Below are 17,751 nucleotides of genomic sequence, written 5' to 3' on the forward strand. Positions count from 1 at the left end.
AAGTGGAAAAGTTCAGGAGCCTTCCTCAAATAGCAGAATTCAGAACAGAAGCTCTACAAATCAATAAGGCATTGATTACACAGCTGAAACTGCTATGTCATAAAATTTCTTTGGCTGAACCTCTTTGTGAAATTACTACATCTATAGTTGATAAATCAGTTGAAGCTAGACAGGAATTAGAACAGGCCGATGAGACCTTAACCAATTTTCTCGCTTGGCAAGACTCCCTTGAAGGACAGGCTTCGGATCTGCCCAAAATTATTGAAGCACACAAAGACATCATGTTCCTAGAGTGGCAGACCCAATTAATGAAGGCAGAAAGAGAAACCTCGAGATGTCGGTTATCTACTAGCAATTTAATTGAATTTGTCAACGACACTCTTTATCTGTCTAATATGATTTCACAGTGTAATCCAGGAAAATTAACATCGGCCAAAGCCTTGGAACAAACATGCAACCAGGAGCTGGAAAAGAAAGGAAGATTAATCGTTGGCATCCAAAGTTTAACTTGGGATACCTTTTGGTTTTTCCTAATCAAGCCATATAGTCAGAGGGCCGCGCTCAAGTGTTTAACTGATGCTATCAGTTGCATGATCCCCGAGATACAAGATGCCACATATTCAGCTCAACTGAATTCTCGCCTAAGCCGCCCCCCAGAGTTGCAACCGATGTTAGAAATCTGCTAGCTCAAGCCAAAGGGAGATCATTCGAAGCAATGAATCATGCTGCCGACTGAAGACAAGCCGATTTTGAAGAGATATTCATAGCATAGTTGTACCAATTTATTATCACTTTTATTTTGTAATTAGTTAGCTTAATTAGTATTTATAGGCCCTTTCATGCATTTGGAAAGGGTCCTCATTTTTTGTATAAACTCAAATTAGGAAGTCACACTATTGTGCTTCTGATCTATTTTTTTATAAAGACTGGGCCAGTATTCTGATTTTTGACAAAGAAATCTTTGATAATATGTGCACTATTTCCCTTTGTGGAAGTGTTTCTAAGTTGGAAAAAGGAAAGTGAATGCGATTGATATTGGGAGTGACTCGAATAAACATATGGTACTATTATATATGCTCTTCTATCATTTTTATCTGAATCTGCATTCATTTAAATTTTGATATCATTGAATATATATATGTGCTTTAACAGCAAGCCTTGTACTTTTCACTATTGGATGTCCAAGGATTGTTATTCTTTCACTCATGTCTATGTCTATGATATAAATGAGAAATAGTGTAATAATGTTTGCTTGATTGCTTTGTCCATCTATTTGGGCTTAGTAATTATCATATGAATAAACATCTTTGCTTACCAACAAGAGTCATCTATATGCCTATTTGTGAATGAAGACCATCCAAAGTTACACTAAAAGCAGCAATTTCCCGGGATAGAATAGTTGTTTATATTTTACTTTTAGATTAGATCATTCATCCATTATCATTAGATATTTGAAAACCAATTATTTATCCATCCCATTTACCAATCACTAGGAAACTGGTCCCATTATATCCAGTCGGAGCCACCATACCAAACGGAAAAGGAGCTGCCTTTAAGGTCCGGACCGGGTGGTTATCCCCGATGTTGATGCAGCGATTTTTGAGGCATCAACATTTTTGGCGCTAGAAGGAGGGCATGAACTGTGAATGGCGAGCAAACCCAAACCTACAACCCATTCTAAGAGTAAATCTCCCTCCACATCACCTCGTACTTCCCAATTGCATGTTGGATCTCCAGTATCCAAGCGAGAAGAAGAGGAATCAACTACCACTGCTCAAACCCACCATACTTCAGAACGATTAAGTCCTGAGTCCCCTGAAGTTCAGTTACTCATCCATAAACTTCAAGGCTTTTCGATATCACCACAGAAATCTGAGGTATCTCAAGGCAGTGAGACTTCGCAATTCAATCTACCTCATCCTCTCACCAGACTTCAGAGCGGAAAGCTCGGTATAGAACCTACTGAGTTACCTTTACCTAAGAGGAAAAGGGCAAAAAAGAATACTGAAGGATCTGATAGTGAGACTTTCTCATCGACATCTTCCATCTCATCTTCCCCAGCGCGAAGTCAGCCATCCACTCCCTCATTACATATTGTTGTTCATCAGGGATCAGGAACTTCAACATCCCAACCTGCTCAATCCTCAATATCAATTCCTTCCCAAACATCTGGAATTTCATCAGCAATATCATCCACTACTGGTGTTTCAATGGCAGATCCATGGAATAGTCCCGGTGCGGTCAATATGCCTGCACCATTACATGCATTGCCTGATTCTCCTGAAAAATGGTTACCCAAGTTTAATCCAGATGTTGGAACACAAGCCGAAGAACATATTAATAACTTCATGTTATCAGTTAATTTGAAAGGAGTGACAGAGGAAGATGTTGTCGTGAGGCTTTTCCCTTATACTTTGCAAGGATCAGCGGGATCTTGGTATTTTTCCCTGCCCTCTAGATCCATCACCAGTTGGACCATTTTCCAAGAACACTTTCTTACTAAGTATGGCGATGATAGATCGTTAGCCACATTAATCAATGATCTCTCCAATCTTAGGATAGATCATAAGGAACCAATTAAAGAATTCAACTCACGATTCAATAAACTATTGAATAAGATTCCAACTGCCTCCAGACCAAGTGAGCAAATCAGAAGCGAATCGTATATAACTTCCCTACCCTCAAATATAGTTATTTTCATAGACAGGGCTGCAAAACCAACTTTAGCTGAAAACATGAAAGAAGCACTTGTTGTGGAGAAACGTATTAATGCTTTAGAAAAGAAAGCTGCTCTTGAAGAAAGAAAATCCAAAAAAGTTTCTTTCAAAGATGATTCAAAGAAGAAAACCCCTAAAGGTCCATATGATATGGAAGGTTTACAAAAATTTCTCAAGACTATGTCAAATGAAATGGTCGAAATCAAAAAGCAAGTAGCAGAAACCTCAACAAAAAGGCCATTTAGGAATTTCAAGAAACCTGAATCAAAACCACCAAATGTTATATCCAACGCCGATTCAGATCCTAAAGAAGAAGAAGAAGATGAAACAGTCTTGACATCCGAGGAACCCGAAGAAGAAGAGATTGTCGAATGCCATGGTATGTGGGATTTTATTTTAGCCACTTCCGATACGTAAAATGAACAAGAAGCTTTCCCCGTGACTACCAGGAGTAAAGGTACTCCTAAACCTATCCAGACAACTTCGAAGAAAAGGAATGCAGGTTCCTCTACTACCAAAGAAAATATTCCTACAAAGAAAGCTTCAGCGACACCATCCCAAAATCAACCATCATCTTCAAATCTACCTTCAACATCTAAGACATTGGTAGTATCAGATTCTATGGACTACAATATTATCGAAGATATGAAGAAGACTAAGGCAAATATTACTATGTTTGAACTTAGAAAACTCAAACATCAGCAGAAGTTACTTCTTAAAGAGTTAAATGCCATTCCTTCTTCACCTCTTCCCAATGATGTATTGTCCAAATCTACTAATGATTCAGGCCAACCGCCTTCTGGTAGAGTGGAAGCTACTGACGTAGTCTTAATTGGGGATAGATCAAATTCTCATACTCCTCCCTTCCTCTTAACCTATGAGATCTATAATAGAAACCTACACAATTGTTTGATTGACTCAGGGGATTCCTCTAATATAATGCCAGCTTCAGTTTGTTCCGAACTGAACATTGAACCCCAAAAGTCTGCAATTCATATTGTACAGTTGGATAGAACTAAGGTCTAGGTTTTAGGGGAAATCAACTTAGTAACTATTAGGTTATCATCTGATCATAGAGTAGTTCAAAGAATTGATATTTTGATCGCTGATATATCTGAATTCTATGGGTTGATTTTAAGTAGAGATTGGTCCGAAAAACTCCACGGTTATATTTCCACCGATTGGTCTCATATGTGGTTACCTTATAAAGGAAAACCAAATCAAATCAAGATTGATCGGGAGAAACACATGACCCATACAGTTACCGAGTTTGAACAAGAAAACCAACCAATAGCATTTAATAACAATATTTTGGGGAATTATTCATCTGAATCATTCTTTGGCAACTTCACTACCCAACCATCTCCTTTCCCAGTTAATAATTTCACATCTCAGATCGAAAAATTTTCACAAACAGATAGGTCAAGATGTTTTAATGTTACTGAGGAAACTGTAAATAAAATTGTTGATAATTCTTTATTTTGGTCACTATATTTTGATGGGTCTAAGTCTAGTGAAGGCTCAGGAGCAGGATGTATTTTGGTTAGCCCTCAGGGAGAAAAAATTATATTGTCATGCATATTGGAATTTGAATGCACAAACAATACAGTTGAATATGAGGCCCTAGTCCAGGGACTCTACAAAGCGATTGGCCTCAAGGTTCAATATTTGAAAGTGTTTGGTGATTCAGAGATTGTTATTAAACAGGTTAGAAATACAATTCATTGCCTTTCTGGTCATCTCAAACATTATCAGTCTCTGGCACAGGAACTCACCTCTCAATTTTTAGTATTCAATATTTCTCCCATCCCTAGGTCCCAGAATGCAGCAGCATACCTACTAGCTAATGTTGCTTCCAGACTCCTACCATCCGAAGATTACAACCCAGATAGATTTTCAGTAGAGTTAATTTTTAGACCATCGATTCCCGATAATGTCACCAATTGGAGAGTGTTCAATCATGATGAAGACATTTTAAACTTCTTGACTTCCGACAAGTCCTATGATGGCCAAATCATTGATGAAATCGATCATGACCTTCAGCTCGAGGAAAAGAAAGAGGGAAACTCAATACCAAAACCAGTGGTCAAGCTTGAAGATCTTTATGATATTAAAGACAGGTTTAAACAGGTGACCAATTCAAAAATCCAGAGTTCCACTTTAAGATTTGAATTGATAAACCTAGGTATTGATGAGAACCCTCAAAACATCAATTTGGGACTAGGACTTTCCATAGAAGAAAGAACAGCATTCATTAAGCTGTTAACAAAAAGAAAGTATGTATTCGCTTGGAAATATGATGATTTAAAAACATATGATACATTAATTATTCAACATACTATTCCAATGCTTTCTGAACAAAAACCAGTTCAACAAAATTAAGAAACATTCATCCTAACCTAGAGAGTCAAATAAAGGCTGAATTAAATAAACTCTTGAAGTCTAAGATAATTTTTCCTGTGAGACATTCAAATTGGGTTTCCAACATGGTGCCTGTTCAGAAGAAAAATGGCGATATCAAGATTTGCATTGACCTCAGAAATCTTAATAAGGCAAGTCAAAAGGATAACTTCCCTTTACCTACTATGGAGCAAACACTACATTCAGTAGCTGGTTCAAAACTAATGTCCTTTTTAGATGGTTTTTCAGGATATAACCAAATTCCGGTTCATCCTGATGACAGGCTTAAAACAACCTTCAGAACTAAGTGGGGAACTTATGCCTACCAAAAGATGCCTTTTGGACTCATCAATGCAGGAGCTACATTTCAGAGAGCCATGGACATAGCGTTCAAAGGATTGCTTAATAAATCAGTAGTTGTCTATTTAGATGATATTACTGTATTTTCCAAGAAAAGGTCTAATCACGTACATGATTTAAAACAAATCTTTGAACGGTGTAGAAAATATGGTATCTCTCTTAATCCAAAGAAGTCCTTTTTTGCCCTTAATCAAGGAAAACTTTTAGGCTTCATTGTTTCAAAAGATGGTATCTATATTGATCCAGACAGAATTAAAGAGATTTCTGAAATTCCATTTCCCCATAATAAAAAATCCATGCAGTCATTTTTGGGTCAGATTAACTTTGTTAAATGTTTTGTTCCAGATTTTTCCCAGATTATTTTACCATTGCAAATGATGATTAAGAAAAATTCAGTGTTTAAATGGGGATCTGCAGAAAAGGAGGCATTTGATTCCATCAAACAATCAATAATTAATGCCCCTACTTTAAGCACTCCCAATTTTTCTAATCATTTCATACTATATACCCTCGCATCTGCTTCGTCATATGCAGCAGTATTGACTCAAATCAATGATCAAAACTTGGAAGCACCAATTTCGTTTTACAGCTCAAATCTTCAAGGTGCTGAACTAAACTATTCGGAAGTTGAAAAAAAAGCCTTTGTTGTGTACAAAGCCATAAAACACTATAGGCCCTTCCTCTTAAAAGCTCACAGAAAAGTTATAGTTCCTTTTTCTGCAGTAAGACAGTTACTCGTTCAAAGGGAATTAGGAGAAAAGAGAGCAAATTGGGTCACTGCATTACAAGAATATGACTTGGAAATCAAGCTAGCAAAGATTGTCAAAGGCCAAGGTTTTTGCAAGTTGTTAGCAAGAGCATCCAACATTCAAGAACCTGAAAATACAGAAGATACTGAAGAAATCAATCAGATAAGTACCACAGGTTCTGAATCACAATATACAGATCTGATTTTCTATTTAAAAAATGGGTACACTCCTTCCAATCTCTCCTATAAAAACAAACGTGCCATTAGATTGAAAGCAAAAAACTTTACAATTATAGATGGTGTATTGTTTAAACGAAATTATGATTCAATTTTATTAAGATGCTTAGAAAAACCTGAAGCACAAAAGGTTTTGCAGGAACTTCATGATGGACCAGCAGGAGGACATTTTGGAGCTGACACCACAGCTCACAAAATCATTCATGCTGGGTACTATTGGCCCACCTTGTTCAGGGATACTCATGAATATGTAAGGAAATGTCAAAGCTGTCAAACCTCCAGTGGAAGACAAAGAAAGCCAGCTTTCCCTTTGCAACCAGTCAACATTGAGCAACCATTTGAGCAATGGGGATTGGACATCATTGGAGAAATCACTCCACACTCATCCAAACAGCATAAGTATATCCTTACTGCCACTGATTACTTTACTAAGTGGGTTGAAGCAATTCCTTTAAAGACAACAAATTCTGAGGCAATTATGGAATTCATAGATCAATTCATTATTACCAGGTTTGGTGTCCCGAATGCTCTTGTTTTTTATAATGCATCTTATTTCTCTGGAAATTCTATGTTTGAGTTTTCTATCAAAAGGGGATTTAAATTGAGGTATTCTACAAATTACAACCCTCGGGGTAATGGTTTGGCAGAATCCACCAATAAAAACCATATTAGAATCATTAAGCGAACTATTGAACAGAATCATAAAAATTGGCATAAATCTTTAATATTTTCACTTTGGGCTGACAGAATAACTCAGAAAACCTCTATAGGCACTTCTCCATTCAATCTAGTGTATGGAAAGGAAGCTGTCATACCAGCTAATTTAGTGCTTCCATCTTTAGCTTTAGTACAGTTTATCGAAGAAACTCCCTCATCTTCTATTCAACTAAGACACGATCAAATTTTGAAACTAGAAGAAGAAAGGGAAAAAGCAAGAATTATACATGCAAAACATCAGAAAATTATCAAGTCATCTTTTGATACAACTTCAACCAGTTCAAAACAATTACAAGTTGGTGATCTAGTTTTGAAATGGGACAAATCCCATGAGGATAAAGGAAAACACACAAAGTTCCAGAAAATGTGGCTTGGACCATTTCAAATCAATGAGAAGATAGGCCCTTCTACTTTCATTTTGCAAGATCTATCAGGAAAGATAGATTCTCTTCCTGTTAACGGCCTTATCTTGAAGAAATTCTTCAATTTAGAAGGTAACCCCTTCTCTCTTTGTAAATATTCAATTTCCAGCTAAATTTTTGTACATAGCTTAGATTTTAGGATGTTAGAAGAATAAAGTTGGCCTTCCATTGGTCTTTACTATATTGAAAAGTTTCTCAAAAGAAATGGTTATGATATTTGCTTTTAAAATGAAAACCTTAAATGAAAGGAAGATTTCTAAGAAGTTGGGTATATTTAGATTCTGAAACCTATTTTATTTCTGTAAACTCTCCTCGAAGATTACGAGTACTGTAAATCATTTTAATGTTTTTAAGCAGCCTGAAAACGGTTATCAATACAAAAAAGATACTGATTCAATCTTAGCATCTTCAACTCTTATCCTGTCATCCATCCTCTCTTAAGGAGAAAATTGTTCATCCCATTCATCAAGGGTTATAATTACTCAGAGTGTAATTCTAAAATATACTTGAGCTAAAAGATAAGAGGTCTTATCACAAGCCTGGTTACCATGATCATAGGGAAATAGTTCAATGACATTACCAATACTGCATACCAAAATAGGGTAATGGCTTATAATTATAAGACAAGGGGTCTCATCACGAGCCAGCTTGTTCAGTTAAATTATCACCAGTGAATGGCATTGTCAAATAGCTGGGTACCAAACCAGGACAATGGCCTTTTATCTTACAAAACAAAGAAAAAGGAAAATGATACAAAAATATGAAAACATGTTTCTAGATTCATTCTTTTTAATTATACTCTAAAATGGATGGGATAATGAACGATCAAATGGTTAAAAGGTGTCTTGTCGAAACTATAGACGTTTGCTGGCAGCAAAGGCTCTACCTATGGCAAAGGAGTCATTATAAAGCTAAGTTGGAAAAGTTTTTGTTTTATCATTAGCAACCAAGCAAGGCTAGTTTGAAACATAGAATGTATTTAATTATAACATGAGAAGAGGATAGCAGAAATAGTTATTATTACATTCAGAATTTATGTTTGCCTAGTTATATTAGAATCTTTCACTCAGATAAGATTTTTAGATTTAAAAAGTTTAAGTATTTTAACTTTTCCCAGAGATAACTGTTTCTCCCAGTGAATCGCCAATTGTTGTGCTGTACAACAACCCCCCATTTCATAAAATTTTTCTTTGAAATCATAATATGAAATGGGTCCCTTTTTAAACATAGATATGTGAATAAATTGGTATTTACTTATTATTAGAAAAACCCTCATCAAAAAGTCCAATTGAAATATGATTTCCCTTTTTAAAACAACAAGAAAAAGGCCTTTTTTAAAACAAATCATAAAGCTTTTATTATTACGATAAAGCGATCGCAAGATCGCATATCGCAATAATAAAAGGAACATAAGTAAAGGCACATTGAATAAATCTGATCTGAAAAGGGAAATTGCTATCGGATCTCGGGGAAAGACAAAGCGCATCATTTATAAAGCATCCCCCATTCCTCCGCTGCGATAAAGGCATCACTATCGGTAATCGGCATTAGTAAGCGATGCGTTAATTGTGCCACCCTCAAATCCCCCGATGCAATAAGGCGTATCGCCATCGGCGATCGGCGATTCGCAATGGAATAAATAAAGTAACACGAGCCCTGCGCCGATTGTGACGCATTAAATCAGGGCGCATGTTTCATTGGCATGCATTGTATCACCTTTGGTGATTAAACGATATTTTGGATTATTATGTAAATCCTCCCTTTCACGACGCCAATCATCAAATGCGATTAACCACCAAAATATAAGCCATGCTTGAATCAATATACGTTATGATGGATTATTTAAAAACCTCCTTATCATGACTGAAAGATGAAGCAGCCAATTAATGAAGGATTTATGTCGCGATTTTCCACTTAGATTCTATCTGCGGCAATTTTTATCACGATATTTTATTATTCATACCTCTTTCAGATTGGCTCTTGCTATATGTTTCTCTGTATCACGCTGGTTTTCCTTCCTTGTGCAGAATTCTGTCGAAGTTTCAAGTTTTAAGCAAATGGGAAAGAAATCTAAGAGGTCCGCTGCGGCAGCATCCCCTGCAGTTACTATTCAGCCCACCAGCGACCCAGGACCAAGCAAGAAGGGATTAATTTCAGACACTACATGTCTCGACCTGGGAAATACCAGCTAGCAAAGTATTTATAATCTGATTGAGGCGGAAGAACCAGAGGAAACAGAAGAAGAAGCTACTGCAGACTCAACCAGCAAATCAGAAGCCTCGCTGAAGGATTTGGTCGACTTGTTTTTACACAAGATAGCAGCTCAGGAGAAAATTCTCCCTTACACTGATGTTGTCAGATGGGTGGTCGAACAAATTCATGTTTCTAATAGGACCTTTTACACAGTTGATGGAAGAGTTTTCGGTTCCTTTCAGCCTAACGTCTTGAGAAAAATGTATCATTTGCCCGAGCCGGAGAAGAAATACAACAAAGATTTTCTAAAGAAATTCGCAGATGAGAATGAGACGAAATCAGCCCCGATTAGACAGTGGCGACAGAATCCAGCAAAGCATAAACATGAGTCATCGGGTAAGTACTCCGTGGATTCCTTAGCATCTCCTTACTGTTACGCTGGGGAAATGATGTGTAGGATATGGGGGATGCATGATTCTGCAAAATTTGATATCGAAATGGTTCCTTTAATGGAAGCGGCAACTAGTATTTATATCATGGATTGGGCCAATATATTGTCTGATAAGTTAGCCTCTACAATTCTTGATTTTAGATTCAATTCACGCAAAACCACCCGGACTATCTCTCCCTTCTATTACAGTTCTTATGTTATGGATATGCTTTGTTTTAATATTGAATACACGATACTCGGGTGGAGGTGGACGCCACAGGATCCCAAACCAATTAACATCTACCATCAGATGTTATGGAAGGCACATTATAAAGACCACTTGTATCAAATATGTAATGGTTTTATATTGCCCATCTATTATGCTATCTTTGATAGGCCTGCCCCAAGGATTTCCGAGGAGGCCGAAATTGACTTGACTGCTGTGGGGAATTGGTTCGGGGAAGATAAATTCACGTATATACGGGTGTTTGGTAGTGCCACAAAACCCCATGTTCTCCCATTATATGTGCCCGATAAACTGTTGGCACGTGAATTAGCCTACCAAATCACAACCGCTGGAACGTCCAAAACTCTTAGGACTTCCAAAAAGCAGCTATGGCCCGTATTCCCTTTAAGATGTGGTGTTTACACCATACTTGATTGGAAACATGCTGAGAAGGAGGCAAGCAAAATTAATATGCTCAACCTTGCGACCATCCCTAGCAGGCAATTCGATCCCCGGAAGGTTGCCTACAATGTGCTTGAACAGGCCAAACTCACCAAGTTTGACCATGAAAAAGATCAATTTGATGATTTATTTTCTTCAGCAGAATCTTTGTCTCAGGTTAAAACATTGGCCAGAATGAAATATAATGATGAAGGACTGGTAGAATTCAATAGGCTCAGAGAACAGAGGTTGCAAACTCTGCCTCTGGACTTGTTGGCCACTACACCAACAACTAAGTCAAGCGAGCCTGGGCAGAAGAGTATTGACGAGTCTCCCGCTACAGAGGAAATTCCCGAAAAAGAAATAGAGCAGGAGAAAGGAAAGGAGCAGCAAAAAGAGCAGCAAAAAAGGGAAGAGGCATGACAGTGAAGTTATTGATTTGGAGACTCAAATTGATCCCAAACTCCTCCAAGAGTGGCAGCAATTTGACTCTATTATTAATAATCCCGAGACTCCACCAGGATTCGGCATACCCCAATAAATAGTCAGTCAAGAAACAACCACAACTACGATTCCGATGGAAGGAACCAGCGACCTACCTAGCAGTAAAGATGCAGAAATAATCCCCGGAGATCCATCTGATCAAATTGTTTTACAGGTAGAAGACATACCACCACTAGACGTCTTTTACAGTCCTAAACACAGGGCTGTGGTGAAAAGACAGAGGAAAAGGAAAAGACTTGATCAATCTTCCCTTTTTCCAGATCAAACAGAGATGGCTAATGTGGTATGGAAGGAGGAACTGAACCCTTTCGATGACCTTACGAAACTCTCCCAAAATGCCGAAGCATATTTGGCAGCCACTATGGATAAGGCTTCGGAAGTGAGCAGTCTCCTCAAGGAAAAAGATCAAATGATTGATTCATTGCAGTCGCAAGTGTCCGAAGCACAGCGAAAAATAGAACAATTGGAACAACAACTATCAACACAGCGGCAGACAAACAGCCAATTAACTGAGCAATTACACAAAGAGAAACAGAGAATAGATTCAAGTGTAGTGCAGAAACAGAAGGAACTATCTGAAGCAATGGCCAAATTAAAGGCGATGAATGAACAAATGAGCAAGACTAAGGATGAGCAAATCGCTCAACTGTCACAAGAAGTGGAAAAGTTCAGGAGCCTTCCTCAAATAGCAGAATTCAGAACAGAAGCTCTACAAATCAATAAGGCATTGATTACACAACTGAAACTGCTATGTCATAAAATTTCTTTGGCTGAACCTCTTTGTGAAATTACTACATCTATAGTTGATAAATCAGTTGAAGCTAGACAGGAATTAGAACAGGCCGATGAGACCTTAACCAATTTTCTCGCTTGGCAAGACTCCCTTGAAGGACAGGCTTCGGATCTACCCAAAATTATTGAAGCACACAAAGACATCCTATTCCTAGAGTGGCAGACCCAATTAATGAAGGCAGAAAGAGAAACCTCGAGATGTCGGTTATCTACTAGCAATTTAATTGAATTTGTTAACGACACTCTTTATCTATCTAATATGATTTCACAGTGTAATCTAGGAAAATTAACATCGGTCAAAGCCTTGGAACAAACATGCAACCAGGAGCTGGAAAAGAAAGGAAGATTAATCGCTGGCATCCAAAGTTTAACTTGAGATACCTTTTGGTTTTTCCTAATCAATCCATACAGTCAGAGGGCCGCTCTCAAGTGTTTAACTGATGCTATCAGTTGCATGATCCCCAAGATACAAGATGCCACATATTCAGCTCAACTGAATTCTCGCCTAAGCCACCCCCCAGAGTTGCAACCGATGTTAGAAATCTGCCAGCTCAAGCCAAAGGGAGATCATTCGAAGCAATGAATCATGTTGTCGACTGAAGACAAGCCGATTTTGAAGAGATATTCATAACATAGTTGTACCAATTTATTAGCACTTTTATTTTGTAATTAGTTAGCTTAATTAGTATTTATAGGCCCTTTCATGCATTTGGAAAGGGTCCTCAGTTTTTGTATAAACTCAAATCAGGAAGTCACACTATTGTGCTTCTGATCTATTTTTTTATAAAGACTGGGCCAGTATTTTGATTTTTGACAAAGAAAGCTTTGATAATCTGTGCACTATTGCCTTTTGTGGAAGTGTTTCTAAGTTGGAAAAAGGAATGTGAATGCGATTGATATTGGGAGTGACTCGAATAAACATATGGTACTATTATCTATGCTCTTCTGTCATTTTTATATGAATCTGCATTCGTTTAAATTTTGCTATCATTGAATATATATATGTGATTTAATAGCAAGCCTTGTACTTTTCACTATTGGATGTCCGAGGACTGTTATTCTTTCACTCATGTCTATGTCTATGATATAAATGAGAAATAATGTAATAATGTTTGCTTGATTGCTTTGTTCAACTATTTGGGCTTAGTAATTATCATATGAATCAACATCTTTGCTTACCAACCAGAGTCATCTATATGCCTGTTTGTGAATGAAGACCATCCAAAGATACACTAAAAGCAACAATTTTCCGGGATAGAATAGTTGTTTATATTTTACTTTTAGATTAGATCATTCATCCATTATCATTAGATATTTTAAAGCCAATTATTTATCCATCCCATTTACCAATCACTGGGAAATTGGTCCCATTATATCCAGTCGGAGCCACCATACCAAACGGAAAAGGAGTTGCCTTTAAGGTCCAAACCGGGTGGTTATCCCTGATGTTGATGTAGCGATTTTCGAGGCATCAACACACAGTTAAGCGTGGTTGAGCCAGAGGTGATCTGGGATGGGTGACCTCCCGGGAAGTCCTGGTTACCGAGTGCAAGCCCCGGAAGTGATGATTGACACTATGTGATTAATTTCACTAGTTTCAATCCCACTTCTTCACCCCTGTGAGCATCACCCGATGGAATGAGTGCTAAGTGAACTATTCAAAAATTATGAGAAATTAGTCAGTTACAACTACCTCTCATGGAAAAGGTCATACGTGAATGACTTACTTAACGCAGTTGAATCCCAAAATGATATCTAATATAATGCACTGTGTAAACCCACTAATACTTAAATTCAAAAAGAGTGAAGAGATCTCTACTTGAATGGTTCATGAGGCACAATACTTGCTAAGGTTTTGCAAATGGGGTAGCAAGCTAAGTGGGCTTGATTGTGGGGAAAACTCCACAGTTAAGCATGCTTGAGCCAGAGGCGATCTGGGATGGGTGACCTCTCGGGAAGTCTTGGTTACCGGGTGCAAGCCCCAGAAGTGATGATTGACGCTATGTGATTCATTTCACTAGTTTCAATCCCACTTATTCACCCCTGTGATCATCACCCGATGCAATGAGTGCTAAATGAACTATTCAAAAATCATGAGAAATTAGTCAGTTACGACTACCTCTCATGGAAATTGTCATACGTGAATGACTTACTTAACGCAGTTGAATCCCAAAATGATATCTAATATAATGCACTACGTAAACCCCCTAATACTTAAATTCAAAAAGAGTGAAGGGATCTCTACTTGAATGGTTCATGAGGCACAACACTTGCTAAGGTTTTGCAAATAGGGTAGCAAGCTAAGTGGGCTTGATTGTGGGGAAAACTCCATATTTAAGCGCGCTTGAGCCAGAGGCGATCTGGGATGGGTGACCTCCCAGGAAATCCTGGTTACCAGGTGCAAGCCCCGGAAGTGATGATTGACACTATGTTATTCATTTCACTAGCTTCAATCCCACTTCTTAACCCATGTGAGCATCACCCGTTACAATGAGTGCTAAGTGAACTATTCAAAAATCATGAGAAACTAGTCAGTTACGACTACCTCTCATGGAAATGGTCATACGTGAATGACTTACTTAATGCAGTTGAATCCCAAAATGGTATCTAATATAATGCATTGCATAAACCCCCTAATACTTAAATTCAAAAAGAGTGAAGAGATCTCTACTTGAATGGTTCATGAGGCACAATACTTGCTAAGGTTTTGCAAGTGGGGTAGCAAGCTAAGTGGGCTTTATTGTGGGGAAAACTCCATAGTTAAGCGTACTTGAGCCAGAGGCGATCTAGGATGGGTGACCTCCCAGGAAGTCCTAGTTACCGGGAGCAAGCTCTGAAAGTGATGATTGACACTATGCGATTCATTTCACTAGTTTCAATCCCACTTCTTCACCTCTGTGAGCATCACCTGGTGCAATGAGTGCTAAGTGAACTATTCAAAAATCATGAGAAATTAGTCAGTTACGACTACGTCTCATGGAAATGGTCATACGTGAATGACTTACTTAACACAGTTGAATCCCAAAATGATATCTAATATAATGCACTACGTAAACCCCCTAATACTTAAATTCAAAAAGAGTGAAGGGATTTCTACTTGAATGGATCATGAGGCACAATATTTGCTAAGGTTTTGCAAATGGGGTAGCAAGCTAAGTGGGCTTGATTGTGGGGAAAACTCCACAGTTAAGCGCGCTTGAGCCAGAGGCGACCTGGGATGGGTGACCTCCCGAGAAGTCCTGGTTACCGGGTGCAAGCCCCGGAAGTGATGATTGATGCTATGTGATTCATTTCACTAGTTTCAATCCCACTTCTTCACCCTCTGAGCATCACTTGAAGCAACGAGTGCTAAGTGAACTATTCAAAAATCATGAGAAATTAGCCAATTACGACTACCTCTCATGGACTGGTCATACATGAATGACTTACTTAACGCAGTTGAATCCCAGAATGATATCTAATATAATGCACTACGTAAACCCCCTAATACTTAAATTCAAAAAGAGTGAAGGGATATCTACTTGAATGGTTCATGAGGCGCAATACTTTCTAAGGTTTTGCAAATGGGATAGCAAGCTAAGTGGGCTTGATTGTGAGGAAAACTCCACATTTAAGCGCGCTTGAGCCAGAGGCGATCTGTGACCTCTCGGGAAGTCCTGGTTACCGGGTGCAAGCCCCAGAAGTGATGATTGACGCTATGTGATTCATTTCACTAGTTTCAATCCCACTTCTTCACCCCTGTGAGCATCACCCGATGCAATGAGTGCTAAGTGAACTATTTAAAAATCATGAGAAAATAGTCAGTTACGACTACCTCTCATGGAAATGGTCATACATGAATGACTTACTTAACGCAATTGAATCCCAAAATGATATCTAATGACAAACTTACCAATGAACTCCTTCAAGACTTCATTCATCAGCCACATAAAGGTATTGGTGCATTTGACAAGCCAAATGGCATAACCATCCACTCGTACAAGCCTTCCTTGGTCTTGAAAGTTTTCCTCCACTCGTCTCTTTCTCTAATCTGAATTTGATGATAACCACTTTTCAAGTCAAGCTTAGAGAAGTAAGTTTCCCCACCCAAGCAATCCATCATATCATCCATTTTTGGCAATGGAAACCTGTAACGAATGGTGATCTTGCTAATTGCTCTAGAGTCAGTGCACATTCTCCATTCTCCACCCTTCTTTGGACTTAATAAAATAGGTACAGCACATGGACTTAAAATTTCTCTTATTAGTCCTTTGTCCAACAATTGTTGTACTTGCTTCCTCACTTCCTATATCTCTTTGGGTGTCATCCGATATGTAGCCTTGTTCGGAAGACTTTCTCTCAGTATCAAGTCTATGTGATGACTGATGCTTCTTTTGGGTGGCAACTCACTTGGTAATTCATCAACTACAATATCATGAAACTCATGCAACAACTCTTGAACTTCAAGAGGTAAATCTACAATTTCGGTGTGCAGAAGTACTACCTTTGGCTTGCAAATCACTGCATAGCTTACCTCTTCTTCTTCCATCTGTTGTAGAAATTCATTTCCACTAAGTAGCAGTGCTTTTGGGCCTATTTCAGTTGTACCTTCCTCTTTCAATGGTACAAGAGTGTGCTTGATGCCATCCTTTTCGAACTTATAACAATTGTTCTCTCCATCATGTGTCACCTTCCTATCAAACTGCCATGGGCGACCCAAAAGAATGTGACAAGCATCCATTGGCATTACGTCACAGAGCACCTTGTCTTTATACTTACCTATCTGAAACTCAACTTCACTTTGTTCATGCACCAACAATTGGTGTCCTTTTTGCAACCACGATACCTTATAAGGTGTGGGGTGCTTAATCTTTTTCAATCCCAATTTTTCCACCATTTCTTGGGAAACTAGATTGTCTATACTTCCGCTGTCAATCACCAATTTGTAGCATTTTCCTTTTGCCTTACACATTGTCTTGAATAAGGATTTCCTTTGGACTGGTTCAGCAGTCTCCTTTGTTGGTTTTAAAAGGACTTTGTGCATCATCAACACCTCTCCAGTCTTTGGCACATTCTCTACCTCAGGTACTTGTGCCTCTATTGCTTTGGTTTGAGCTATGTATGCACCTCGTTGTCCCGTATTGTCATTCTCAGGACATTCAAAAGATCGGTGACCCAATTTGTTACATTTGTAACACTGGTAGGCAGTCTCTCTACCTCTTCCTCTACCTCTACCTCTCTGGTAAGGTCTTCCTCCTCTGTTGCCACCTTCTTTCTTTGACTGCCCTTGTTGATTTGAGTTGCCTTCATCATTCTTTTGTGCATGAAACTTTCCTCTTCCATTTGTTTGTCCTTTCCCTTTGGAAAAACCACGTCCTTTGCCAGAGCTTTGCTTCCTAGCTATCTTTTCTTCTACCTTCAAAGCACACTAGTATGCTTCCTCTATTGTCCTTGGAGAAATTATGTTGATTTCATCTTGAATATCTAGCCTCAAACCATTGATATACCTTGTTTTCTTTTCTGGGGTATCTTCTACATAGCTTGCTCTCAAATTCACCTTGTAAAACTCTTCGGTGTATTCTCTC

General features: G+C 38.3%; 1 protein-coding gene across 1 annotated transcript; it reads right to left on the bottom strand.

Moving 5' to 3' along the window:
* Positions 1 to 16,472: 16,472 nt before the first annotated feature.
* On the bottom strand, positions 16,473 to 16,913 carry LOC149233897 (uncharacterized). Its single transcript, XM_089368093.1, has one exon. The coding sequence runs from the start codon at positions 16,911 to 16,913 to the stop codon at positions 16,473 to 16,475; it is 441 nt and encodes a 146-aa protein (XP_089224219.1).
* Between the last annotated feature and the right edge of the window lie 838 nt (positions 16,914 to 17,751).

Source organism: Pinus tabuliformis, chromosome 8 (assembly GCF_031772625.1).
Source record: "Pinus tabuliformis cultivar Carrire ecotype Pingquan chromosome 8, CPIR1, whole genome shotgun sequence".
Lineage (NCBI taxonomy): Eukaryota > Viridiplantae > Streptophyta > Pinopsida > Pinales > Pinaceae > Pinus > Pinus tabuliformis.